The 27563-nt window shown below is 46.3% G+C and overlaps 1 protein-coding gene across 1 annotated transcript in view; it reads right to left on the reverse strand.

The window, feature by feature from the left end:
- Nucleotides 1-27563, reverse strand: part of LOC140597395 (uncharacterized) — a 38264-nt gene that overhangs the window by 4067 nt on the left and 6634 nt on the right. Inside the window, exons 5-12 of the mRNA XM_072745660.1 lie at nt 23169-23297; nt 20511-20639; nt 18054-18182; nt 15394-15522; nt 12937-13065; nt 10277-10405; nt 7820-7948; nt 5160-5288 (exon numbers count right to left, since the gene is read on the reverse strand). Of these exons, the coding sequence (XP_072601761.1) occupies nt 5160-5288; nt 7820-7948; nt 10277-10405; nt 12937-13065; nt 15394-15522; nt 18054-18182; nt 20511-20639; nt 23169-23297 (1032 nt within the window). The remainder of the gene's footprint in view (nt 1-5159; nt 5289-7819; nt 7949-10276; nt 10406-12936; nt 13066-15393; nt 15523-18053; nt 18183-20510; nt 20640-23168; nt 23298-27563) is intronic.

The raw sequence follows: 27563 nt of genomic DNA on the forward strand, positions 1-27563 counted from the left end.
TAATCAGGTAATTACAAGTTCCAGACAGACAGGGAAATGACTTTCCATTTCATTCATGAGTTGAAAACGATGCTGCTGGAATAGTAACTCCTCTCCTGCTGTCAGTGGAGCTAAACCCAAAATTGCAGAACTCACTCATAAACATACATGGAAATGGAAACGGAGCCCTTACAGGGACCACAACACACTGGTACATCATGTGCAAAGTGCTTTTTTTTTTTTTTTAAAGATTTATTTATGATAGACCTACAGAGAGAGAGAGAGAGAGAGAGAGGCAGAGACACAGGAGGAGGGAGAAGCAAGCTCCATGCCTGGAGCCCAACGTGGGACTCCATCCTGATACTCCAGGATCACGCCCTGGGCCAAACGCAGGCGCCAAACAGCTGAGCCACCCAGGGACCCGCAGAAAGGGCTTTAAAACAAAAAGAAGACAACAGGGGGAAGAAGGCCAGAGAGTAGAGTCCTCAACTCACCTGATCCGCCAAGGATCCCTTCTAACAAGGTAGAAGGTGAAGGTGGATACAAAGAAAGAAAGAAGGGGGGGGGGGCAGGGCTTCTAACAAGGCAAGACAGGAAGGGGGAAAGGGAAAGGAAGGAAGAAGCCTGGGGGCAGGTGGGGGGGGTGGGGAGCTGCAGGCCAGAGGAGATGGCTCCAGCCTGGCGGGAAAGCCTGGGCGCCCCTAGAGCCCAGCCCCGGAGAGGAGGGGCGTCGGGCTGAACCCCAGGAGGGGCGGCGGAGTCCCCAGGCTCCCGGGGTCACTAGCAGACAAGGCACGGCCGGGGCAGAGCGCCCCAGGCCCGCGGGCCCAGCTCGGGACAGCGCTGGAGCCGCAGGCGGCGGGGCCTCGGGGAGAAGCAGGGGGGCAGGCGGGGGCTCCGGGCGGGCGGGGCGCTGCACCTGCTGCCTTCGGGCGCCCGCCATGGCCCCGGGAGCGCGGTGCAGGCAGCACAGGCCCCGGAGCCCAGGGCCCGGGGGACACGGCCGAGGTCCTGCCTCCCCCCGGGGCGGGTGGAGGCTTCACAACTGCAGAATTAAGATCTCATCAGGCTGAAGTTAAAAATCAATTAAATGAGGTGCAATCCAAATTGGGGGTCCTAATGGCAAGGCATAAGGTGCTGGAAGAAAGAATGAGCAACACAGAAGACTCCTTGATGGCAAGGAAGGAAGCTGAGGAAAACAGAGAAAAACAATGAAAGGACCACGAGGAAAGGTTAAGGGAAATACATGACAGCTTCAGAAGGAAGAATTACGTATCACTGGGGTTCCAGAGAGCACCCAGAAGGACAGAGGGCCAGAAAGCATATTTAAACAAATCCAAGCTGAGAGCTTCCCTAATTCAGGAGGGGAATAGGCACTCAGACCCAGGAGATAGAGTGGTCCTCCCCCCAAATCAATAAAAACCGTTCAACACCTCAACACTTAATAGTGAAACTTGCAAATTCTATAGAAAAAGAGAAAATCTGTAAAGTAGATAGAGGCAGCAGATTCTTAACGAATATGGGGAGAATTGTTACATTAATAGCAGACCTCTCCTCAGAGACCTGGGAGGCCAGAAAGGGCTGGCGGGATTGATTCAGGGTCCTAGATGAGAAGAACATGCAGGCAAGAAAACTCTATCCAGCAAGGCTCTCATTCAGAATAGAAGGAGAGATAAAGAGCTTCCAAGATAGGCAGAAACTGCAAGAATATGTGACCACCAAACCAGCTCTGCAAGAAATATTAAGGAGTATCATAGGAAAATTAACATGCTTCCAGAAAATTTGTTCAGGTTTAAGTGAGCAGTTGAGATAGAAATGATTTATATATGCTGTGATTTAGTCTATGGGTTTATTTGAAAATTAGTCACCATGCAGTCTGTTTTTATAGTGTATGCATAATGATTGTACTATATAGGAAGGATGACGTGGTGTTACATTATCCCTAATAGGAACAACGCTTTTAACTGTTAAAGAGTAATCTTGCTTTCCTCAGGAGGGGGGAAAAACACCCCAACTCTATACAGCTTCAGACATTCTGTACAATCCCTTAGAGGATGGGGCTTCTGCACACACTTTTGGTCAAAGAAGAGACTAAGGGCACATCTTTTGAAAACATTCTAATGAAATGACTCATAAACCCATTCCACCTATAACTGTAATTTAACTCAAATACTAATAACCAGAGCTTGGCTCAGCAGGGATTCCCTAGAGCCAGGTATAAAGCCTTGTGAAGGAAGCCGAGATATGCCACCCCAAAATATATATTTATATATGTTTTTGGGAAGAGGAATCCAGAAACAAATCTTAGTGTTAATGTCTTCCCATAAATTTACCTTTCCAGTTTGCCGCCCTTGATAGCCTAAAACTGCTTTTCTTTAGGCTATCATTTTTTCTACAAATGTATTATTGTTCTTTGCTGAAGATGCTATAAAGCTCACAGTTTTAAGCTGCTGCTTTGAGTTCCTCTTTGTTTTTTATTTCTTCGGTGTGATGTGCACTGCAAACCTTTATAAATTTTTTCTTTTGATGATATCCTCTTGGTAATGAGTCCCCCCCGAAAACCCAAGATGGGAAGATATGGAGTTTAGCCTCCCGCCACATCAGAACTCGTTCTAGTTGTATTCTCATGGAAGAACGCAGGCAAAAATGAACTCTGCTTAGTTGGCAATTAGCCTGGGGCAGGCCATCCAAAGGTTGCAGTTGCCTACATGAGATTGTGAACTTACTGCATCAGCTACACTGGTGGACTTTCTCCTAACACTGAACACTGGAATCCTCAAATTTAAACTCCAAAATATCAAAGGTCATTCTTTCGTGCAGAAAAGGATTCTGCACATCAACAACCAGGCATGTGACACTAACAATAAGACTGAAGAAAAAGAAATTACAGTCAATCCGATTTATAATTGTACCCAAAAGCATAACATACCTAGGAATAAACCTAACCAAAGACGTAAAGGATCTGTAGCCTAAAAACTAGATAACAAAAAAAAAAAAAAAAAAAAAAAAAAAAACTAGAGAACACATTGAAAGAAACTCAAGAAGGCACAAAGAGGCAGAAAAATATTCAGTGATCATGGGTTGGAAGAATTAATATTGTGAAAAGGTCGGTGCTACACAGGGCCATATACACATTTAATGCAATCCCTATGAAAATACCACAGACTTTCTTCAGAGAGTGGGAACAAACCATCTTTAGATTTCTCTGGAAATGGAAAAGACCCCAATTAGCCAGGGAACGATTAAAAACGAAGACCACAGCTGGGGGCAACACAAGGCCCGATTTCAGGTTGTACTACAAACCCAAGGCCGAAAAGACAGTGTGGTAGTGGCACAAAAACAGACCCATGAATCAATGGAACCGAATAGCGAATCCAGAAGTGGACCCTCAACTTTATGGTCAACTAATATTCGAGAAACCAGGAAAGACTATCCCGGGAAAAAAGAGAGTCTCCTCAAAAAATGGAGCTGGGAACATTGGACATCCACATGCAGAAGAAGGAAGCTAGACCATTCTCTGACACCACACACAGGGAAAAACTCAAAAAGGATGAACGATCTAAATGTGAGACAAGAATCCATCCAAATCCGAGAGGTGAACAGAGGCAACACCGTTTTTCAACTTGGCCACAGCAACATCCCGCAAGATACGTCCGCCAAGGCAAGAGAAACAAAAGCAACAAGGAATTATTGGGACTTCAGCCAGATCGAAAGCTCCTGCGCAGCAAAAGAAACAGTCCACAAAAGTAAAAGACAACCTACAGAACGGGAGAAGATACTTGCAAACGACCGCTCAAAGGGCTGGTGTCCAAGGTCTATAAAGAACATACTCAACTCAAGAGCAGAGAAACAAACAATCCGATCGTGAAACGGGCAAAAGACCCAAACAGAAATCTCACAGGGGAAGACAGAGACACGGCCAACAAGCACATGAGAACATGGCCCGCAAGCTGACCATCAGGGAACTACAGATCCACATCCCCATGAAATACCACCTCACACCGGCGGGAATGGGGAAAAGTCACGAGACAGGAAACAAGAAATGTTGGAGAGGACGCGGACAAGGGGGAACCCTCTTGCACTGTAGGTGGGAATGTGAACTGGTGCAGCCACTCCGGAAAACTGTGTGGAGGTTCCCCAAAGAGTTAAGAACAGATCTTCCCTCCGGCCCAGCAATTGCACTGCTGGGATATACCCCAAAGCTGCAGATGCGGTGAAACGCGGGGACACCTACACCCCGATGTTTATGGCAGCAATGTCCACAATAGCCAAACTGTGGAAGGAGCCTCGGGGTCCATCGAGAGATGAATGGATAAAGAAGATGTGGTCCACGGCTACAACGGAATATTACTCAGCCGTGAGAAACGACAAATACCCACCATTTGCTCTGACGTGGACGCACCTAGAGGGACTTATGCTGAGTGAAATGAGTCCATCGGAAAAGGACAAACTTGATATGGTCTCATTCATTTGGGGAATATAAAAACTAGTGAAAGGCACTAAAGGGAATGGGGAAGATGAAGGAAAATATCAGTGAGGGTGACAAAACAGGACACACACCGAACTCTGGGAACTGAACAAGGGGTAGTGGAAGGGGAGGTGGGCGGGCGGTTGGGGCGACCGGGTGATGGCCACTGATGGGGGCACTTGGCGGGATGAGCACTGGGTGTTATGCTATATGCTGGCAAATAGAACTACAATAAAAAAATGTAAAAACAGAAAACATTTTGGTAATACTTAACACGGACTAGTATGTCCAAATGTTAGCTTCAAAACCCCTCCTATGAAATCGGACAAAATTAGAGTTCTCAATGCGATTTCACAATTTTGGCCACAAACTAATGACTGACCTTTCAAGTTAAGATGTGGACACATGAAACATAAAGAATACGGCTTAGGAGGTCTGTCTCTACGATGGCACCCCGAGCAAAACTGAATAATGATTCTGTTTTGCGTGTGTGGAGAGAGCAAAAGAGCAAGTGTAAGGAGGAGAGGGGCAGAGGGAAAGGAAGAGAGAATACGAAGCAGGCTCCATGCTGAATATGGGTGAATCTGATGACCTTGAGGTCATGACCAGAGCTGAAACCCCGGAGGCAGAGACTTAGCTGACAGAAACACCCAGGTGCCCCTAGGACAAGATTTCTTGAGGCTATTATTTAATGAATCAATTTTCATGTTACCCTCCGGCCTGTCGTCTGTTGGCTGAACTCTTCTGATACGGAGGATGGAAAACATTTTTGGCCATGCTCCAGGGCAGGTGTACCAAGGGTTTCTTCGAGATTCAGGTTCGGTTGTTATCACTCCAGCTCCTGGGAAATAAATGGACATAGAAAGAGCTGTTGACTGACAGGTTGTTGTTAGAAGAGCCTCGAAAATTAAGGAGTCAATCCCATTTACAACTGCACCCAAAAACATAAGCTACCCGGGAATAAACCTAACCAAAGAGGTAAAGGATCTGTACCCTAAACACCACAGAACGTTCCTGAAAGAAATCGAGGAAGGCATCAAGAGAAGGAAAAAGGTTCCATGCTCATGGAGAGGAAGAATTAATATTGTGAAAATGTCCATGCTACCCAGGGCAATTTATATATTTCACGCAATCCCTATCAAAATACTGGGGACTTTCTTCAGAGAGTTAGAACAAACCATCTTAAGATTCTAGTGTGGGGGATCCCTGGGTGGCGCAGCGGTTTAGTGGCTGCCTTTGGCCCAGGGCGCGATCCGGGAGATCTGGGATCGAATCCCACGTCGGGCTCCCGGTGCATGGAGCCTGCTTGTCCCTCTGCCTATGTCTCTGCCCCATTCTCTCTCTGTGTGTGACTATCATTAGTAAATAAAAATAAAAAAAAATAAGATGCTAGTGTGGATACTGAAAAGACCCCAAAGAGCCAGGGGACTATTCAAAACGAAGGCCACAGCTGGGGGCATCACAAGGCCCGATTTCAGGTTGTACTACAAAGCCGTGGCTATCAAGACAGTGTGGTAGTGGCACAAAAACAGACCCATAGCTCAATGGAACCGAATAGCGAATCCAGAAGTCGACCCTCAACTTTATGGTCAACTCTATTCGAGAAAGCAGGAAAGACTATCCCTGGAAAAAGACAGTCTCTTCAATAAAGGGTGCTGGGAACACTGGACATCCACATGCAGAAGACGGAAGCTAGACCATTCTCTGACACCACACACAGGGAAAAACTCAAAAAGGATGAAAGATCTAAATGTGAGACAAGAATCCATCCAAATCCGAAAGGCGAACAGAGGCAACACCGTTTTTCAACTTGGCCAGAGCAACATCTCGCAAAATACGTCTGCCAAGGCAAGAGAAACAAAAGCAACGAGGAATTATTGGGACTTCAGCCAGATCGAAAGCTCCTGCGCAGGAAAAGAAACAGTCCACAAAAGTTAAAGACAACCTACAGAACGGGAGAAGATATTTGCAAACGACCGCTCAGACAAAGGGCTAGTGTCCAAGATCTCTAAAGAACATACTCAACTCAAGAGCAAAGAAACAAACAATCTGATCATGAAACGGGCAGAAGACCCGAACAGAAATCCCACAGGGGAAGACAGAGACACGGCCAACAAGCACATGAGAACATGGCCCGCATCACTGGCCATCAGGAAACTACAGATCCAAACCCCCATGAGATACCACTTCACACCGGCGGGAATGGGGAAAAGTCACGAGACAGGAAACAAGAAATGTTGGAGAGGACGCGGACAAAGGGGAACCCTCTTGCACTGTAGGTGGGAATGTGAACAGGTGCAGCCACTCCGGAAAACTGTGTGGAGGTTCCTCAAAGAGTTAAGAACAGATCTTCCCTCCAGCCCAGCAATGGCACTGCTGGGGATTCACCCCAAAGCTGAAGATGCGGTGAAATGCGGGGACACCTGCACCCCGAAGTTTATGGCAGCAATGTCCACAATAGCCAAACTGTGGAAGGAGCCTCGGGGTCCATCGAGAGATGAATGGATAAAGTTGATGTGGTCCACGGCTACAACGGAATATTACTCAGCCATGAGAAACGACGAATACCCACCATTTGCTCCGACGTGGATGCACCTGGAGGGACTTATGCTGATTGAAATAAGTCCATCGGAAAAGGACAAACTTGATATGGTCTCATTCATTTGGGGAATATAAAAACTAGTGAAATGCAATAAAGGGAATGGGGAAAATGAAGGAAAATATCAGTGAGGGTGACAAAACAGGAGACACACCGAACTCTGGGAAGTGAACAAGGGGTAGTGGAAGGAGAGGTGGGCGGGCGGTTGGGGCGACTGGGTGATGGGCACTGATGGGCGCACTTGGCGGGATGAGCACTGGGTGTTATGCTATATGCTGGCAATTTGAGCTCCAATAAAAAAATGTAAAAACAGAAAACATTTTGCTAATACTTAACACGGACTAGTATGTCCAAATGTTACCTCACAACCCCTCCCATGAAATCTGACCAAATTAGAGTTCTCAATGCGATTTCACAATTTTGGCCACAAACTAATGACTGACCTTTCAAGTTAAGATGTGGACACATGAAACATAAAGAATACGGCTTAGGAGGTCTGTCTCTACGATGGCACCCCGAGCAAAACTGAATAATGATTCTGTTTTGCGTGTGTGGAGAGAGCAAAAGAGCAAGTGTAAGGAGGAGAGGGGCAGAGGGAAAGGAAGAGAGAATACGAAGCAGGCTCCATGCTGAATATGGGTGAATCTGATAACCTTGAGGTCATGACCGGAGCTGAAACCCAGGAGGCAGAGACTTAGCTGACAGAAACACCCAGGTGCCCCTAGGACAAGATTTCTTGAGGCTATTATTTAATGAATCAATTTTCATGTTACCCTCCGGCCTGTCGTCTGTTGGCTGAACTCTTCTGTTTCTGCGGATTGCAAAGAGCTTTCGCCGTGCTCCTGGGCAGATGTACCCAGGTTGTCTGCTATATTCAGGTTCGGTTGTTATCACAGCAGCTCCTGGTAAATAAATGGACATAGAAAGAGCTGTTGACTGACAGGTTGTTGTTAGAAGAGCCTCGAAAATTAAGGAGTCAATCCCATTTACAACTGCACCCAAAAGCATAAGCTACCCGGGAATAAACCTAACCAAAGAGGTAAAGGATCTGTACCCTAAACACCACAGAACGTTCCTGAAAGAAATCGAGGAAGGCATCAAGAGAAGGAAAAAGGTTCCATGCTCATGGAGAGGAAGAATTAATATTGTGAAAATGTCCATGCTACCCAGGGCAATTTACACATTTCACGCAATCCCTAACAAAATACCGGGGACTTTCTTCAGAGAGTTGGAACAAACCATCTTAAGATTCTAGTGTGGAACCGGAAAAGACCCCAAAGAGCCAGGGGACTATTCAAAACGAAGGCCACAGCTGGGGGCATCACGAGGCCCGATTCCAGGTTGTACTACAAAGCCGTGGCCATCGAGACAGTGTGGTAGTAGCACAAACACAGACCCATAGATCAATGGAACCGAGTAGCGCATCCAGAAGTGGACCCTCAACTTTATGGTCAACTAATATTCGCGAAAGCTGGAAAGACTATCCCTGGATAAAGACAGTGTCTTCCATAAAGGGTGCTGGGAACACTGGACATCCACATGCAGAAGAAGGAAGCTAGACCATTCTCTGACACGACACACAGGGAAAAACTCAAAAAGCATGAACGATCTAAATGTGAGACAAGAATCCATCCAAATCCGAGAGGCGAACAGAGGCAACACCGTTTTTCAACTTGGCCACAGCAACATCTCGCAAGATACGTCCGCCAAGGCAAGAGAAACAAAAGCAACAAGGAATTATTGGGACTTCAGCCAGATCGAAAGCTCCTGCGCAGCAAACAACAGTCCACAAAAGTAAAAGACAACCTACAGAACGGGAGAAGATATTTGCAGACGACCGCTCAGTCAAAGGGCTAGTGTCCAAGATCTATAAAGAACATACTCAACTCAAGAGCAGAGAAACAAACAATCCGATCGTGAAACGGAAAAAGATCCAAACAGAAATCTCACAGGGGAAGACAGAGACACGGCCAACAAGCACATGAGAACATGCCCCGCAAGCTGACCATCAGGGAACTACAGATCCACACCCCCAGGAGATACCACCTCACACCGGCGGGAATGGGGAAAAGTCACGAGACAGGAAACAACAAATGTTGGAGAGGACGCGGACAAGGGGGAACCCTCTTGCACTGTAGGTGGGAATGTGAACAGGTGCAGCCACTCCGGAAAACTGTGTGGAGGTTCCTCAAAGAGTTAAGAACAGATCTTTCCTCCGGGCCAGCAATGGCACTGCTGGGGTTATACCCCAAAGCTAAAGATGCGGTGAAATGCGGGGACACCTGCACCCCGATGTTTATGGCAGCAATGTCCACAATAGCCAAACTGTGGAAGGAGTCTCGGAGTCCTTCGAGAGATGAATGGATAAAGAAGATGTGGTCCACGGCTACAACGGAATATAACTCAGCCGTGAGAAACGACAAATACCCACCATTAGCTCCGACGTGGATGCACCTGGAGGGACTTATGCTGAGTGAAATGAGTCCATCGGAAAAGGACAAACTTGATATGGTCTCATTCATTTGGGGAATATAAAAACTAGTGAAGGCAATAAAGGGAAAGGGGAAAATGAAGGAAAATATCAGTGAGGGTGACAAAACAGGAGACACACCGAACTCTGGGAACTGAACAAGGGGTAGTGGAAGGGGAGGTGGGCGGGCGGTTGGGGCGACTGGGTGATGGCCCCTGATGGGGGCACTTGGCGGGATGAGCACTAGGTGTTATGCTATATGCTGGCAAATTGAACTCCAATAAAAAAATGTAAAAACAGAAAACATTTTGCTAATACTTAACACGGACTAGTATGTCCAAATGTTACCTCACAACCCCTCCCATGAAATCGGACCAAATTAGAGTTCTCAATGCGATTTCACAATTTTGGCCACAAACTAATGACTGACCTTTCAAGTTAAGATGTGGACACATGAAACATAAAGAATACGGCTTAGGAGGTCTGTCTCTACGATGGCACCCCGAGCAAAACTGAATAATGATTCTGTTTTGCGTGTGTGGAGAGAGCAAAAGAGCAAGTGTAAGGAGGAGAGGGGCAGAGGGAAAGGAAGAGAGAATACGAAGCAGGCTCCATGCTGAATATGGGTGAATCTGATGACCTTGAGGTCATGACCAGAGCTGAAACCCCGGAGGCAGAGACTTAGCTGACAGAAACACCCAGGTGCCCCTAGGACAAGATTTCTTGAGGCTATTATTTAATGAATCAATTTTCATGTTACCCTCCGGCCTGTCGTCTGTTGGCTGAACTCTTCTGATACGGAGGATGGAAAACATTTTTGGCCATGCTCCAGGGCAGGTGTACCAAGGGTTTCTTCGAGATTCAGGTTCGGTTGTTATCACTCCAGCTCCTGGGAAATAAATGGACATAGAAAGAGCTGTTGACTGACAGGTTGTTGTTAGAAGAGCCTTGAAAATTAAGGAGTCAATCCCATTTACAACTGCACCCAAAAACATAAGCTACCCGGGAATAAACCTAACCAAAGAGGTAAAGGATCTGTACCCTAAACACCACAGAACGTTCCTGAAAGAAATCGAGGAAGGCATCAAGAGAAGGAAAAAGGTTCCATGCTCATGGAGAGGAAGAATTAATATTGTGAAAATGTCCATGCTACCCAGGGCAATTTATATATTTCACGCAATCCCTATCAAAATACTGGGGACTTTCTTCAGAGAGTTAGAACAAACCATCTTAAGATTCTAGTGTGGGGGATCCCTGGGTGGCGCAGCGGTTTAGTGGCTGCCTTTGGCCCAGGGCGCGATCCGGGAGATCTGGGATCGAATCCCACGTCGGGCTCCCGGTGCATGGAGCCTGCTTGTCCCTCTGCCTATGTCTCTGCCCCATTCTCTCTCTCTGTGTGACTATCATTAGTAAATAAAAATAAAAAAAAATAAGATGCTAGTGTGGATACTGAAAAGACCCCAAAGAGCCAGGGGACTATTCAAAACGAAGGCCACAGCTGGGGGCATCACAAGGCCCGATTTCAGGTTGTACTACAAAGCCGTGGCTATCAAGACAGTGTGGTAGTGGCACAAAAACAGACCCATAGCTCAATGGAACCGAATAGCGAATCCAGAAGTCGACCCTCAACTTTATGGTCAACTCTATTCGAGAAAGCAGGAAAGACTATCCCTGGAAAAAGACAGTCTCTTCAATAAAGGGTGCTGGGAACACTGGACATCCACATGCAGAAGACGGAAGCTAGACCATTCTCTGACACCACACACAGGGAAAAACTCAAAAAGGATGAAAGATCTAAATGTGAGACAAGAATCCATCCAAATCCGAAAGGCGAACAGAGGCAACACCGTTTTTCAACTTGGCCAGAGCAACATCTCGCAAAATACGTCTGCCAAGGCAAGAGAAACAAAAGCAACGAGGAATTATTGGGACTTCAGCCAGATCGAAAGCTCCTGCGCAGGAAAAGAAACAGTCCACAAAAGTTAAAGACAACCTACAGAACGGGAGAAGATATTTGCAAACGACCGCTCAGACAAAGGGCTAGTGTCCAAGATCTCTAAAGAACATACTCAACTCAAGAGCAAAGAAACAAACAATCTGATCATGAAACGGGCAGAAGACCCGAACAGAAATCCCACAGGGGAAGACAGAGACACGGCCAACAAGCACATGAGAACATGGCCCGCATCACTGGCCATCAGGAAACTACAGATCCAAACCCCCATGAGATACCACTTCACACCGGCGGGAATGGGGAAAAGTCACGAGACAGGAAACAAGAAATGTTGGAGAGGACGCGGACAAAGGGGAACCCTCTTGCACTGTAGGTGGGAATGTGAACAGGTGCAGCCACTCCGGAAAACTGTGTGGAGGTTCCTCAAAGAGTTAAGAACAGATCTTCCCTCCAGCCCAGCAATGGCACTGCTGGGGATTCACCCCAAAGCTGAAGATGCGGTGAAATGCGGGGACACCTGCACCCCGAAGTTTATGGCAGCAATGTCCACAATAGCCAAACTGTGGAAGGAGCCTCGGGGTCCATCGAGAGATGAATGGATAAAGTTGATGTGGTCCACGGCTACAACGGAATATTACTCAGCCATGAGAAACGACGAATACCCACCATTTGCTCCGACGTGGATGCACCTGGAGGGACTTATGCTGATTGAAATAAGTCCATCGGAAAAGGACAAACTTGATATGGTCTCATTCATTTGGGGAATATAAAAACTAGTGAAATGCAATAAAGGGAATGGGGAAAATGAAGGAAAATATCAGTGAGGGTGACAAAACAGGAGACACACCGAACTCTGGGAAGTGAACAAGGGGTAGTGGAAGGAGAGGTGGGCGGGCGGTTGGGGCGACTGGGTGATGGGCACTGATGGGCGCACTTGGCGGGATGAGCACTGGGTGTTATGCTATATGCTGGCAATTTGAGCTCCAATAAAAAAATGTAAAAACAGAAAACATTTTGCTAATACTTAACACGGACTAGTATGTCCAAATGTTACCTCACAACCCCTCCCATGAAATCTGACCAAATTAGAGTTCTCAATGCGATTTCACAATTTTGGCCACAAACTAATGACTGACCTTTCAAGTTAAGATGTGGACACATGAAACATAAAGAATACGGCTTAGGAGGTCTGTCTCTACGATGGCACCCCGAGCAAAACTGAATAATGATTCTGTTTTGCGTGTGTGGAGAGAGCAAAAGAGCAAGTGTAAGGAGGAGAGGGGCAGAGGGAAAGGAAGAGAGAATACGAAGCAGGCTCCATGCTGAATATGGGTGAATCTGATAACCTTGAGGTCATGACCGGAGCTGAAACCCAGGAGGCAGAGACTTAGCTGACAGAAACACCCAGGTGCCCCTAGGACAAGATTTCTTGAGGCTATTATTTAATGAATCAATTTTCATGTTACCCTCCGGCCTGTCGTCTGTTGGCTGAACTCTTCTGTTTCTGCGGATTGCAAAGAGCTTTCGCCGTGCTCCTGGGCAGATGTACCCAGGTTGTCTGCTATATTCAGGTTCGGTTGTTATCACAGCAGCTCCTGGTAAATAAATGGACATAGAAAGAGCTGTTGACTGACAGGTTGTTGTTAGAAGAGCCTCGAAAATTAAGGAGTCAATCCCATTTACAACTGCACCCAAAAGCATAAGCTACCCGGGAATAAACCTAACCAAAGAGGTAAAGGATCTGTACCCTAAACACCACAGAACGTTCCTGAAAGAAATCGAGGAAGGCATCAAGAGAAGGAAAAAGGTTCCATGCTCATGGAGAGGAAGAATTAATATTGTGAAAATGTCCATGCTACCCAGGGCAATTTACACATTTCACGCAATCCCTAACAAAATACCGGGGACTTTCTTCAGAGAGTTGGAACAAACCATCTTAAGATTCTAGTGTGGAACCGGAAAAGACCCCAAAGAGCCAGGGGACTATTCAAAACGAAGGCCACAGCTGGGGGCATCACGAGGCCCGATTCCAGGTTGTACTACAAAGCCGTGGCCATCGAGACAGTGTGGTAGTAGCACAAACACAGACCCATAGATCAATGGAACCGAGTAGCGCATCCAGAAGTGGACCCTCAACTTTATGGTCAACTAATATTCGCGAAAGCTGGAAAGACTATCCCTGGATAAAGACAGTGTCTTCCATAAAGGGTGCTGGGAACACTGGACATCCACATGCAGAAGAAGGAAGCTAGACCATTCTCTGACACGACACACAGGGAAAAACTCAAAAAGCATGAACGATCTAAATGTGAGACAAGAATCCATCCAAATCCGAGAGGCGAACAGAGGCAACACCGTTTTTCAACTTGGCCACAGCAACATCTCGCAAGATACGTCCGCCAAGGCAAGAGAAACAAAAGCAACAAGGAATTATTGGGACTTCAGCCAGATCGAAAGCTCCTGCGCAGCAAACAACAGTCCACAAAAGTAAAAGACAACCTACAGAACGGGAGAAGATATTTGCAGACGACCGCTCAGTCAAAGGGCTAGTGTCCAAGATCTATAAAGAACATACTCAACTCAAGAGCAGAGAAACAAACAATCCGATCGTGAAACGGAAAAAGATCCAAACAGAAATCTCACAGGGGAAGACAGAGACACGGCCAACAAGCACATGAGAACATGCCCCGCAAGCTGACCATCAGGGAACTACAGATCCACACCCCCAGGAGATACCACCTCACACCGGCGGGAATGGGGAAAAGTCACGAGACAGGAAACAACAAATGTTGGAGAGGACGCGGACAAGGGGGAACCCTCTTGCACTGTAGGTGGGAATGTGAACAGGTGCAGCCACTCCGGAAAACTGTGTGGAGGTTCCTCAAAGAGTTAAGAACAGATCTTTCCTCCGGGCCAGCAATGGCACTGCTGGGGTTATACCCCAAAGCTAAAGATGCGGTGAAATGCGGGGACACCTGCACCCCGATGTTTATGGCAGCAATGTCCACAATAGCCAAACTGTGGAAGGAGTCTCGGAGTCCTTCGAGAGATGAATGGATAAAGAAGATGTGGTCCACGGCTACAACGGAATATAACTCAGCCGTGAGAAACGACAAATACCCACCATTAGCTCCGACGTGGATGCACCTGGAGGGACTTATGCTGAGTGAAATGAGTCCATCGGAAAAGGACAAACTTGATATGGTCTCATTCATTTGGGGAATATAAAAACTAGTGAAGGCAATAAAGGGAAAGGGGAAAATGAAGGAAAATATCAGTGAGGGTGACAAAACAGGAGACACACCGAACTCTGGGAACTGAACAAGGGGTAGTGGAAGGGGAGGTGGGCGGGCGGTTGGGGCGACTGGGTGATGGCCCCTGATGGGGGCACTTGGCGGGATGAGCACTAGGTGTTATGCTATATGCTGGCAAATTGAACTCCAATAAAAAAATGTAAAAACAGAAAACATTTTGCTAATACTTAACACGGACTAGTATGTCCAAATGTTACCTCACAACCCCTCCCATGAAATCGGACCAAATTAGAGTTCTCAATGCGATTTCACAATTTTGGCCACAAACTAATGACTGACCTTTCAAGTTAAGATGTGGACACATGAAACATAAAGAATACGGCTTAGGAGGTCTGTCTCTACGATGGCACCCCGAGCAAAACTGAATAATGATTCTGTTTTGCGTGTGTGGAGAGAGCAAAAGAGCAAGTGTAAGGAGGAGAGGGGCAGAGGGAAAGGAAGAGAGAATACGAAGCAGGCTCCATGCTGAATATGGGTGAATCTGATGACCTTGAGGTCATGACCAGAGCTGAAACCCCGGAGGCAGAGACTTAGCTGACAGAAACACCCAGGTGCCCCTAGGACAAGATTTCTTGAGGCTATTATTTAATGAATCAATTTTCATGTTACCCTCCGGCCTGTCGTCTGTTGGCTGAACTCTTCTGATACGGAGGATGGAAAACATTTTTGGCCATGCTCCAGGGCAGGTGTACCAAGGGTTTCTTCGAGATTCAGGTTCGGTTGTTATCACTCCAGCTCCTGGGAAATAAATGGACATAGAAAGAGCTGTTGACTGACAGGTTGTTGTTAGAAGAGCCTCGAAAATTAAGGAGTCAATCCCATTTACAACTGCACCCAAAAACATAAGCTACCCGGGAATAAACCTAACCAAAGAGGTAAAGGATCTGTACCCTAAACACCACAGAACGTTCCTGAAAGAAATCGAGGAAGGCATCAAGAGAAGGAAAAAGGTTCCATGCTCATGGAGAGGAAGAATTAATATTGTGAAAATGTCCATGCTACCCAGGGCAATTTATATATTTCACGCAATCCCTATCAAAATACTGGGGACTTTCTTCAGAGAGTTAGAACAAACCATCTTAAGATTCTAGTGTGGGGGATCCCTGGGTGGCGCAGCGGTTTAGTGGCTGCCTTTGGCCCAGGGCGCGATCCGGGAGATCTGGGATCGAATCCCACGTCGGGCTCCCGGTGCATGGAGCCTGCTTGTCCCTCTGCCTATGTCTCTGCCCCATTCTCTCTCTGTGTGTGACTATCATTAGTAAATAAAAATAAAAAAAAATAAGATGCTAGTGTGGATACTGAAAAGACCCCAAAGAGCCAGGGGACTATTCAAAACGAAGGCCACAGCTGGGGGCATCACAAGGCCCGATTTCAGGTTGTACTACAAAGCCGTGGCTATCAAGACAGTGTGGTAGTGGCACAAAAACAGACCCATAGCTCAATGGAACCGAATAGCGAATCCAGAAGTCGACCCTCAACTTTATGGTCAACTCTATTCGAGAAAGCAGGAAAGACTATCCCTGGAAAAAGACAGTCTCTTCAATAAAGGGTGCTGGGAACACTGGACATCCACATGCAGAAGACGGAAGCTAGACCATTCTCTGACACCACACACAGGGAAAAACTCAAAAAGGATGAAAGATCTAAATGTGAGACAAGAATCCATCCAAATCCGAAAGGCGAACAGAGGCAACACCGTTTTTCAACTTGGCCAGAGCAACATCTCGCAAAATACGTCTGCCAAGGCAAGAGAAACAAAAGCAACGAGGAATTATTGGGACTTCAGCCAGATCGAAAGCTCCTGCGCAGGAAAAGAAACAGTCCACAAAAGTTAAAGACAACCTACAGAACGGGAGAAGATATTTGCAAACGACCGCTCAGACAAAGGGCTAGTGTCCAAGATCTCTAAAGAACATACTCAACTCAAGAGCAAAGAAACAAACAATCTGATCATGAAACGGGCAGAAGACCCGAACAGAAATCCCACAGGGGAAGACAGAGACACGGCCAACAAGCACATGAGAACATGGCCCGCATCACTGGCCATCAGGAAACTACAGATCCAAACCCCCATGAGATACCACTTCACACCGGCGGGAATGGGGAAAAGTCACGAGACAGGAAACAAGAAATGTTGGAGAGGACGCGGACAAAGGGGAACCCTCTTGCACTGTAGGTGGGAATGTGAACAGGTGCAGCCACTCCGGAAAACTGTGTGGAGGTTCCTCAAAGAGTTAAGAACAGATCTTCCCTCCAGCCCAGCAATGGCACTGCTGGGGATTCACCCCAAAGCTGAAGATGCGGTGAAATGCGGGGACACCTGCACCCCGAAGTTTATGGCAGCAATGTCCACAATAGCCAAACTGTGGAAGGAGCCTCGGGGTCCATCGAGAGATGAATGGATAAAGTTGATGTGGTCCACGGCTACAACGGAATATTACTCAGCCATGAGAAACGACGAATACCCACCATTTGCTCCGACGTGGATGCACCTGGAGGGACTTATGCTGATTGAAATAAGTCCATCGGAAAAGGACAAACTTGATATGGTCTCATTCATTTGGGGAATATAAAAACTAGTGAAATGCAATAAAGGGAATGGGGAAAATGAAGGAAAATATCAGTGAGGGTGACAAAACAGGAGACACACCGAACTCTGGGAAGTGAACAAGGGGTAGTGGAAGGAGAGGTGGGCGGGCGGTTGGGGCGACTGGGTGATGGGCACTGATGGGCGCACTTGGCGGGATGAGCACTGGGTGTTATGCTATATGCTGGCAATTTGAGCTCCAATAAAAAAATGTAAAAACAGAAAACATTTTGCTAATACTTAACACGGACTAGTATGTCCAAATGTTACCTCACAACCCCTCCCATGAAATCTGACCAAATTAGAGTTCTCAATGCGATTTCACAATTTTGGCCACAAACTAATGACTGACCTTTCAAGTTAAGATGTGGACACATGAAACATAAAGAATACGGCTTAGGAGGTCTGTCTCTACGATGGCACCCCGAGCAAAACTGAATAATGATTCTGTTTTGCGTGTGTGGAGAGAGCAAAAGAGCAAGTGTAAGGAGGAGAGGGGCAGAGGGAAAGGAAGAGAGAATACGAAGCAGGCTCCATGCTGAATATGGGTGAATCTGATAACCTTGAGGTCATGACCGGAGCTGAAACCCAGGAGGCAGAGACTTAGCTGACAGAAACACCCAGGTGCCCCTAGGACAAGATTTCTTGAGGCTATTATTTAATGAATCAATTTTCATGTTACCCTCCGGCCTGTCGTCTGTTGGCTGAACTCTTCTGTTTCTGCGGATTGCAAAGAGCTTTCGCCGTGCTCCTGGGCAGATGTACCCAGGTTGTCTGCTATATTCAGGTTCGGTTGTTATCACAGCAGCTCCTGGTAAATAAATGGACATAGAAAGAGCTGTTGACTGACAGGTTGTTGTTAGAAGAGCCTCGAAAATTAAGGAGTCAATCCCATTTACAACTGCACCCAAAAGCATAAGCTACCCGGGAATAAACCTAACCAAAGAGGTAAAGGATCTGTACCCTAAACACCACAGAACGTTCCTGAAAGAAATCGAGGAAGGCATCAAGAGAAGGAAAAAGGTTCCATGCTCATGGAGAGGAAGAATTAATATTGTGAAAATGTCCATGCTACCCAGGGCAATTTACACATTTCACGCAATCCCTAACAAAATACCGGGGACTTTCTTCAGAGAGTTGGAACAAACCATCTTAAGATTCTAGTGTGGAACCGGAAAAGACCCCAAAGAGCCAGGGGACTATTCAAAACGAAGGCCACAGCTGGGGGCATCACGAGGCCCGATTCCAGGTTGTACTACAAAGCCGTGGCCATCGAGACAGTGTGGTAGTAGCACAAACACAGACCCATAGATCAATGGAACCGAGTAGCGCATCCAGAAGTGGACCCTCAACTTTATGGTCAACTAATATTCGCGAAAGCTGGAAAGACTATCCCTGGATAAAGACAGTGTCTTCCATAAAGGGTGCTGGGAACACTGGACATCCACATGCAGAAGAAGGAAGCTAGACCATTCTCTGACACGACACACAGGGAAAAACTCAAAAAGCATGAACGATCTAAATGTGAGACAAGAATCCATCCAAATCCGAGAGGCGAACAGAGGCAACACCGTTTTTCAACTTGGCCACAGCAACATCTCGCAAGATACGTCCGCCAAGGCTAGAGAAACAAAAGCAACAAGGAATTATTGGGACTTCAGCCAGATCGAAAGCTCCTGCGCAGCAAACAACAGTCCACAAAAGTAAAAGACAACCTACAGAACGGGAGAAGATATTTGCAGACGACCGCTCAGTCAAAGGGCTAGTGTCCAAGATCTATAAAGAACATACTCAACTCAAGAGCAGAGAAACAAACAATCCGATCGTGAAACGGAAAAAGATCCAAACAGAAATCTCACAGGGGAAGACAGAGACACGGCCAACAAGCACATGAGAACATGCCCCGCAAGCTGACCATCAGGGAACTACAGATCCACACCCCCAGGAGATACCACCTCACACCGGCGGGAATGGGGAAAAGTCACGAGACAGGAAACAACAAATGTTGGAGAGGACGCGGACAAGGGGGAACCCTCTTGCACTGTAGGTGGGAATGTGAACAGGTGCAGCCACTCCGGAAAACTGTGTGGAGGTTCCTCAAAGAGTTAAGAACAGATCTTTCCTCCGGGCCAGCAATGGCACTGCTGGGGTTATACCCCAAAGCTAAAGATGCGGTGAAATGCGGGGACACCTGCACCCCGATGTTTATGGCAGCAATGTCCACAATAGCCAAACTGTGGAAGGAGTCTCGGAGTCCTTCGAGAGATGAATGGATAAAGAAGATGTGGTCCACGGCTACAACGGAATATAACTCAGCCGTGAGAAACGACAAATACCCACCATTAGCTCCGACGTGGATGCACCTGGAGGGACTTATGCTGAGTGAAATGAGTCCATCGGAAAAGGACAAACTTGATATGGTCTCATTCATTTGGGGAATATAAAAACTAGTGAAGGCAATAAAGGGAAAGGGGAAAATGAAGGAAAATATCAGTGAGGGTGACAAAACAGGAGACACACCGAACTCTGGGAACTGAACAAGGGGTAGTGGAAGGGGAGGTGGGCGGGCGGTTGGGGCGACTGGGTGATGGCCCCTGATGGGGGCACTTGGCGGGATGAGCACTAGGTGTTATGCTATATGCTGGCAAATTGAACTCCAATAAAAAAATGTAAAAACAGAAAACATTTTGCTAATACTTAACACGGACTAGTATGTCCAAATGTTACCTCACAACCCCTCCCATGAAATCGGACCAAATTAGAGTTCTCAATGCGATTTCACAATTTTGGCCACAAACTAATGACTGACCTTTCAAGTTAAGATGTGGACACATGAAACATAAAGAATACGGCTTAGGAGGTCTGTCTCTACGATGGCACCCCGAGCAAAACTGAATAATGATTCTGTTTTGCGTGTGTGGAGAGAGCAAAAGAGCAAGTGTAAGGAGGAGAGGGGCAGAGGGAAAGGAAGAGAGAATACGAAGCAGGCTCCATGCTGAATATGGGTGAATCTGATGACCTTGAGGTCATGACCAGAGCTGAAACCCCGGAGGCAGAGACTTAGCTGACAGAAACACCCAGGTGCCCCTAGGACAAGATTTCTTGAGGCTATTATTTAATGAATCAATTTTCATGTTACCCTCCGGCCTGTCGTCTGTTGGCTGAACTCTTCTGATACGGAGGATGGAAAACATTTTTGGCCATGCTCCAGGGCAGGTGTACCAAGGGTTTCTTCGAGATTCAGGTTCGGTTGTTATCACTCCAGCTCCTGGGAAATAAATGGACATAGAAAGAGCTGTTGACTGACAGGTTGTTGTTAGAAGAGCCTCGAAAATTAAGGAGTCAATCCCATTTACAACTGCACCCAAAAACATAAGCTACCCGGGAATAAACCTAACCAAAGAGGTAAAGGATCTGTACCCTAAACACCACAGAACGTTCCTGAAAGAAATCGAGGAAGGCATCAAGAGAAGGAAAAAGGTTCCATGCTCATGGAGAGGAAGAATTAATATTGTGAAAATGTCCATGCTACCCAGGGCAATTTATATATTTCACGCAATCCCTATCAAAATACTGGGGACTTTCTTCAGAGAGTTAGAACAAACCATCTTAAGATTCTAGTGTGGGGGATCCCTGGGTGGCGCAGCGGTTTAGCGGCTGCCTTTGGCCCAGGGCGCGATCCTGGAGATCTGGGATCGAATCCCACGTCGGGCTCCCGGTGCATGGAGCCTGCTTGTCCCTCTGCCTATGTCTCTGCCCCATTCTCTCTCTCTGTGTGACTATCATTAATAAATAAAAATTAAAAAAAATAAGATGCTAGTGTGGATACTGAAAAGACCCCAAAGAGCCAGGGGACTATTCAAAACGAAGGCCACAGCTGGGGGCATCACAAGGCCCGATTTCAGGTTGTACTACAAAGCCGTGGCTATCAAGACAGTGTGGTAGTGGCACAAAAACAGACCCTTAGCTCAATGGAACCGAATAGCGAATCCAGAAGTCGACCCTCAACTTTATGGTCAACTCTATTCGAGAAAGCAGGAAAGACTATCCCTGGAAAAAGACAGTCTCTTCAATAAAGGGTGCTGGGAACACTGGACATCCACATGCAGAAGACGGAAGCTAGACCATTCTCTGACACCACACACAGGGAAAAACTCAAAAAGGATGAAAGATCTAAATGTGAGACAAGAATCCATCCAAATCCGAAAGGCGAACAGAGGCAACACCGGTTTTCAACTTGGCCACAGCAACATCTCGCAAAATACGTCTGCCAAGGCAAGAGAAACAAAAGCAACGAGGAATTATTGGGACTTCAGCCAGATCGAAAGCTCCTGCGCAGCAAAAGAAACAGTCCACAAAAGTAAAAGACAACCTACAGAACGGGAGAAGATACTTGCAAACGACCGCTCAGTCAAAGGGCTAGTGTCCAAGATCTATAAAGAACATACTCAACTCAAGAGCAGAGAAACAAACAATCCGATCGTGAAACGGGCAGAAGACCCGAACAGAAATCTCACAGGGGAAGACAGAGACACGGCCAACAAGCACATGAGAACATGGCCCGCATCGCTGGCCATCAGGAAACTACAGATCCAAACCCCCATGTGATACCACCTCACACCAGTGGGAATTGGGAAGTCACAAGACAGGAAACAACAAATGTTGGAGAGGACGCGGACAAGGGGGAACCCTCTTGCACTGTAGGTGGGAATGTGAACTGGTGCAGCCACTCCGGACAACTGTGTGGAGGTTCCCCAAAGAGTTAAGAACAGATCTTCCCTCTGGCCCAGCAATTGTACTGCTGGGGATTCACCCCAAAGCTGCAGATGTGGTGAAACGCGGGGACACCTGAACCCCGATGTTTATGGCAGCAATGTCCACAATAGCCAAACTGTGGAAGGAGTCTCGGAGTCCTTCGAGAGATGAATGGATAAAGACGATGTGGTCCACGGCTACAATGGAATATTACTCAGCCGTGAGAAACGACAAATACCCACCATTTGCCCCGACGCGGACGCACCTGGAGGGACTTATGCTGAGTGAAATAAGTCCATCGGAAAAGGACAAACTTGATATGGTCTCATTCATTTGGGGAATATAAAAACTAGTGAAAGGCAATAAAGGGAATGGCGAAAATGAGGGAATATATCAGTGAGGGTGACAAAACAGGAGACACACCGATCTCTGGGAACTGAACAAGGGGTAGTGGAAGCGGAGGTGGGTGGGTAGTTGGGGCGACCGGGTGATGGCCACTGATGGGGGCACTTGGCGGGATGAGCACTGGGTGTTATGCTATAAGCTGGAAAATTGAACTCTAATAAAAAAATGTAAAAACAGAAAACATTTTGCTAAAACTTAACACGGACTAGTATGTCCAAATGTTAGCTCACAACCCCTCCCATGAAACCGGACCAAATTAGGGTTCTCAATGCGATTTCACAATTTTGGCCACAAACTAATGACTGACCTTTCAAGTTAAGATGTGGACACATGAAACATAAAGAATACGGCTTAGGAGGTCTGTCTCTACGATGGCACCCCGAGCAAAACTGAATAATGATTCTGTTTTGCGTGTGTGGAGAGAGCAAAAGAGCAAGTGTAAGGAGGAGAGGGGCAGAGGGAAAGGAAGAGAGAATACGAAGCAGCCTCCATGCTGAATATGGGTGAATCTGATGACCTTGATGTCATGATCAGAGCTGAAACCCCGGAGGCAGAGACTTAGCTGACAGAAACACCCAGGTGCCCCTAGGACAAGATTTCTTGAGGCTATTATTTAATGAATCAATTTTCATGTTACCCTCTGGGATCTCTGTTTGGGAGTCCAGTTCCCTGCTTCGGTAGAGGGTGTATATTTTCAGCTGTTGTTGAGGGCGGAGGTCTCCAGATTGTGTGCTAGGTTCTGTTCCTGTGGTTTCCACAGCAGATCCTGGGAAATAAATGGACATAGAAAGAGCTGTTGACTGACAGGTTGTTGTTAGAAGAGCCTCGAAAATTAAGGAGTCAATCCCATTTACAACTGCACCCAAAAGCATAAGCTACCCAGGAATAAACCTATCCAAAGACGTAAAGGATCTGTACCCTAAACAACACAGAACGTTCCTGAAGGAAATCGAGGAAGGCATAAAGAGAAGGAAAAATGTTCCATGCTCATGGAGAGGAAGAATTAATATTGTGAATATGTCCATGCTACCCAGGGCAATTTACACATTTCACGCAATCCCTATCAAAATACCATGGACTTTCTTCAGAGAGTTGGAACAAACCATCTTAAGATTCTAGTGTGGAACCGGAAAAGACCCCAAAGAGACAGGGGACTTTTCAAAATGAAGTTCATAGCTGGGGGCATCACAATGCCAGATTTTTGGTTGCTCTACAAAGCCGTGGCCATCAAGACAGTGTGGTTGTGGCACAAAAACAGACCCATAGATCAATGGAACCAAATAGCGAATCCAGAAGTGGACCCTCAACTTTATGGTCAACTAATATTCGGGAAAGCAGGAAAGACTCCCCCTGGAAAAAAAACAGTCTCTTCAATAAATGGTGCTGGGAATATTGGACATCCACATGCAGAAGAAGGATCCCAGGCCATTCTCTGACATCACACACAAAGATAAACTCAAAAAGGATGAAAGATCTAAATGTGAGACAAGAATCCATCCAAATCCGAGAGGCGACAAGAGGCAACACCCTTTTTCAACTTGGCCACAGCAACATCTCGCAAGATACGTCCGCCAAGGCTAGAGAAACAAAAGCAACAAGGAATTATTGGGACTTCACCCAGATCGAAAGCTTCTGCATAGCAAAAGAAACAGTTCACAAAAGTAAAAGACAACCTACAGAACGGGAGAAGATATTTGCAAACGACCGCTCAGATAGCGCGCTCTTATCCAAGGTCTATAAAGAACATACTCAACTCAAGAGCAAAGAAACATACAATCTGATCATGAAACCGGGAAAAGACACCCACAGAAATTTCACAGAGGAAGACAGAGACTCGGCCAACAAGCACATGAGAAGATGCCCCGCATCGCTGGCCATCAGAGAACTACAGATCCAAACCACAATTAGATACCACCGCACACCAGTGATAATGGGGAAAAGTCACAAGACAGGAAACCACAAATGTTGGAGAGGATGCGGACAAAGGGGAACCCTGTTGCACTGTAGGTGGGAATGTGAACTGGTGCAGTTGTTAGAAGAGCATTGAAAATGAGTGATAACCTTATCAGAGGTCAAACTTTGATCTTATTACTGGTGATTTGCCTTGCAGAGAAACCTGAGTGAGCATGCAATGCAGAAAGGCTTTGGAGTTGCCATATGCTTAAGGTTCCTGAGAATATAAACTGATAAATTGTCAATGAAACACAATGTGGAGTCTCACCCCTCCAAATATTTAAAAAGGTCTGACGTATATTCTTGCAATCTGAGTTTTGGCAAGTAGTTCAGAAAATATTGAAAGCTGAATTTCGCAGAGATTCTGCACAGTGTTTTCAGCACCTTTCAGCACACCCAAAAAAAAGAAACAACTTCATGTCCATTGATGAACAAAAGGATAAAAAGATTAGTCTATCTCTACAATGAAATATTATCGCAAGTTAAGAGGAAGGAAACCTCAAGAATTGTGATGACATGCATGGCCATGTAAATTAAATACTGCATGATGGCACTTATATGTGCACCTGGCACAGTCAACACACAGCATCAGGAAAGAGAATAGGAGCTAGAAGGAGGTACAAAGGGGGAAATGTTGCTGATCGGATACAAAGCTTCAATGATACAATTCAATGTGTTCTGGAATTCTATCTGCAACCAAGGGCCTGTCATAAGCAACGCCGTATTATATGCTTGAAATCAGGAAGAGATTAGAGGATATCAAATGCCCTTACTGTCAAAGAACAACAAGAAATTCGCTAGCAGACACTGTGTGGGGACATACCTTTCTTTTGATGAGACAATATGCAAAACAGAACAACATAGTCATTGAGAACACAGTGAATAGTGTTGACGACTTGCCAAAAATTACAATACTGATGAGGAAGGGGTCTGAGACAGGACATGAGTTGGTTCCCTGGGGAGAGAGGTCCCTGAACACTTGAGATCTGCCTAGGGTCCCGGAGATCATGCTCTGAACCCCTGAACCAAGGGCTGTCTCTTTCTCAAATCCTCCTGCCCTAAGTTCCCTGTGCAAGACATTCCACAACAAGGGGGACTGCCTGAGCCAAGAGTAAAGTTCACATCCTAACGCAGCCATCCACCTCCCGGTTTCAATCCCTCACCCAAAACACAAAGCAGTTGCCCCCAAGTCAAGCTCTTGGAAATGGCAACGGGAAGCCCAACTGTGGTTATCTTCCCCCAGCGCTCACACTGCCATCTGGTTCCCATAAAGCCTTCCTGGGCACCAGTGGACTTGCCCTCAGTGACCAGTGGACTTCTCCCAAGCGGACTCACAACCCAGGATTTTCCAAACATACTGTCCCATGAGGGCTCTGCCAAGAAGTAGCTTCTCTTCAACTGACCAAACATGTTGAACAGTTAATGTGAATTCATGACATTCAAGCATGTTTTAGGCCTCAGGGTGAATGTGTTATTAGACATACTACCACATGTGTGTCATCATTTATTTTTCCTTAAGACGGCTGCATGCTCAACATAGACTAGACACATGACTCTAGATCAAGAGTCGCATTCTCCACTAATGAGCCAGCCGGGCAGTCTCCACTCTGCTTCCAATTCTTATTGTATGTGTGCCATGGCCTGAGGTCAGACCATGCCATGACACTGATGGTCGGGCACTGGTCAGCTCTGTATCTCAGCTGTACAAGCAAATAGCAATGAGCAGGGAATGGATACCAAGCTAACCATAACCTGGCCCTTGAGTCTGATCTTCATTGTCCCAGGGGTAGGCTCTCATTTCACCATTACTAGCACTCATCATACAGACAATGCCATCATATACCATGAAAGAAACTCCTCGATTCTCAGCGGATCGAGGTCACGTGCTCAGCACTGACAGACTTTGACCAGGTTATCTAATGGTGCCTCCAAACCCTCAGAATCTGCAAACCGACCACAACCATGGCTTTGCACCTACCACTATCATAGCTTTAAGCTGACCATAATCATGCTTTAACTGACCAGAACTATGACTTGGAATTGACCAGCCTCCTATGTCCTTTTCCTACTAGTGACTATGGCAGGATCTGTACCACCACGGCTCAAGAGCTTCCCTGGGCTATGTAAGCATGGAGGTGACCTCATAATGGTAGACAGTGCTGAGATTTCCCTTTGCACAGGTCCTTTCTGACATACAGATGCACAGTAACCAATGACTCCATGCCTGAGTCATCATTTCAGTTTAGTTCACTAATTAGAATATGAGTTTTGGGACTCTAAGCTTGGATTCATATCCTGGCTCCTTAATTCAGAGTTCATGAACTTCATCACTGTGTCTCTGTTTCCCCACCTGAGGAGGAGGGAGTGTCAACAAAACATCACATATGTGTTTGATGAGCATTGAATGAACAAAGGTATGGATAGTGATCAGGAAGGTTAAGTAGAAGCTAAATATCCTGTCTGACATCTCACATTTCCCAAGTTCCAGAGCTGGATTGAACCCTGGGAATCTGACTTCCCAGACCATTGCCTTGTAACGCAAACTGGCTTTGCCTAAATACAAGTATTTTACCTTAACACCATTTAGTATTCACAGAATTAGAGGCCTTGAGAAAAAAAAAAAAAAGCTATTTGCTTCCTCCCCGAATATACTCTTGGGACTCTTGATCTATCCTGACTATCCTGCATGACGTTCCAATTCCTGAGTCATGATCAGCACATCAAATGTGATGCATAGTAGTGTGCAGGAAAGTAGAGTCACTAGTATCAACTCTTGTGTTTTAAAACGTGTGAGACAAGGTCACTGTGCATTAATTATTCCTCACACTAATATACGTGCCTCAAAACAGTGCCTGGTGACCTTGGCATGTCCTCGGATAAACCACAGCTTAGCTTTTGGACAGAGTTCTGGAGGGCAGTTTAGGAGAACTGAGTAAGACGTTATATGAAAACAACTCTAATGAAGTCTCTGTTTTCAAGCGACATTCCTAGGTGCAAATGCTTCCCATTCTCCACATCTGTAAAATTTACTTTCTCTACTCAAGTGTGTGCATCACCTATTTTTCTTTGAGAATGACTA

This window comes from Vulpes vulpes, unplaced genomic scaffold (assembly GCF_048418805.1).
Source record: "Vulpes vulpes isolate BD-2025 unplaced genomic scaffold, VulVul3 u000000643, whole genome shotgun sequence".
Classification (NCBI taxonomy): domain Eukaryota; kingdom Metazoa; phylum Chordata; class Mammalia; order Carnivora; family Canidae; genus Vulpes; species Vulpes vulpes.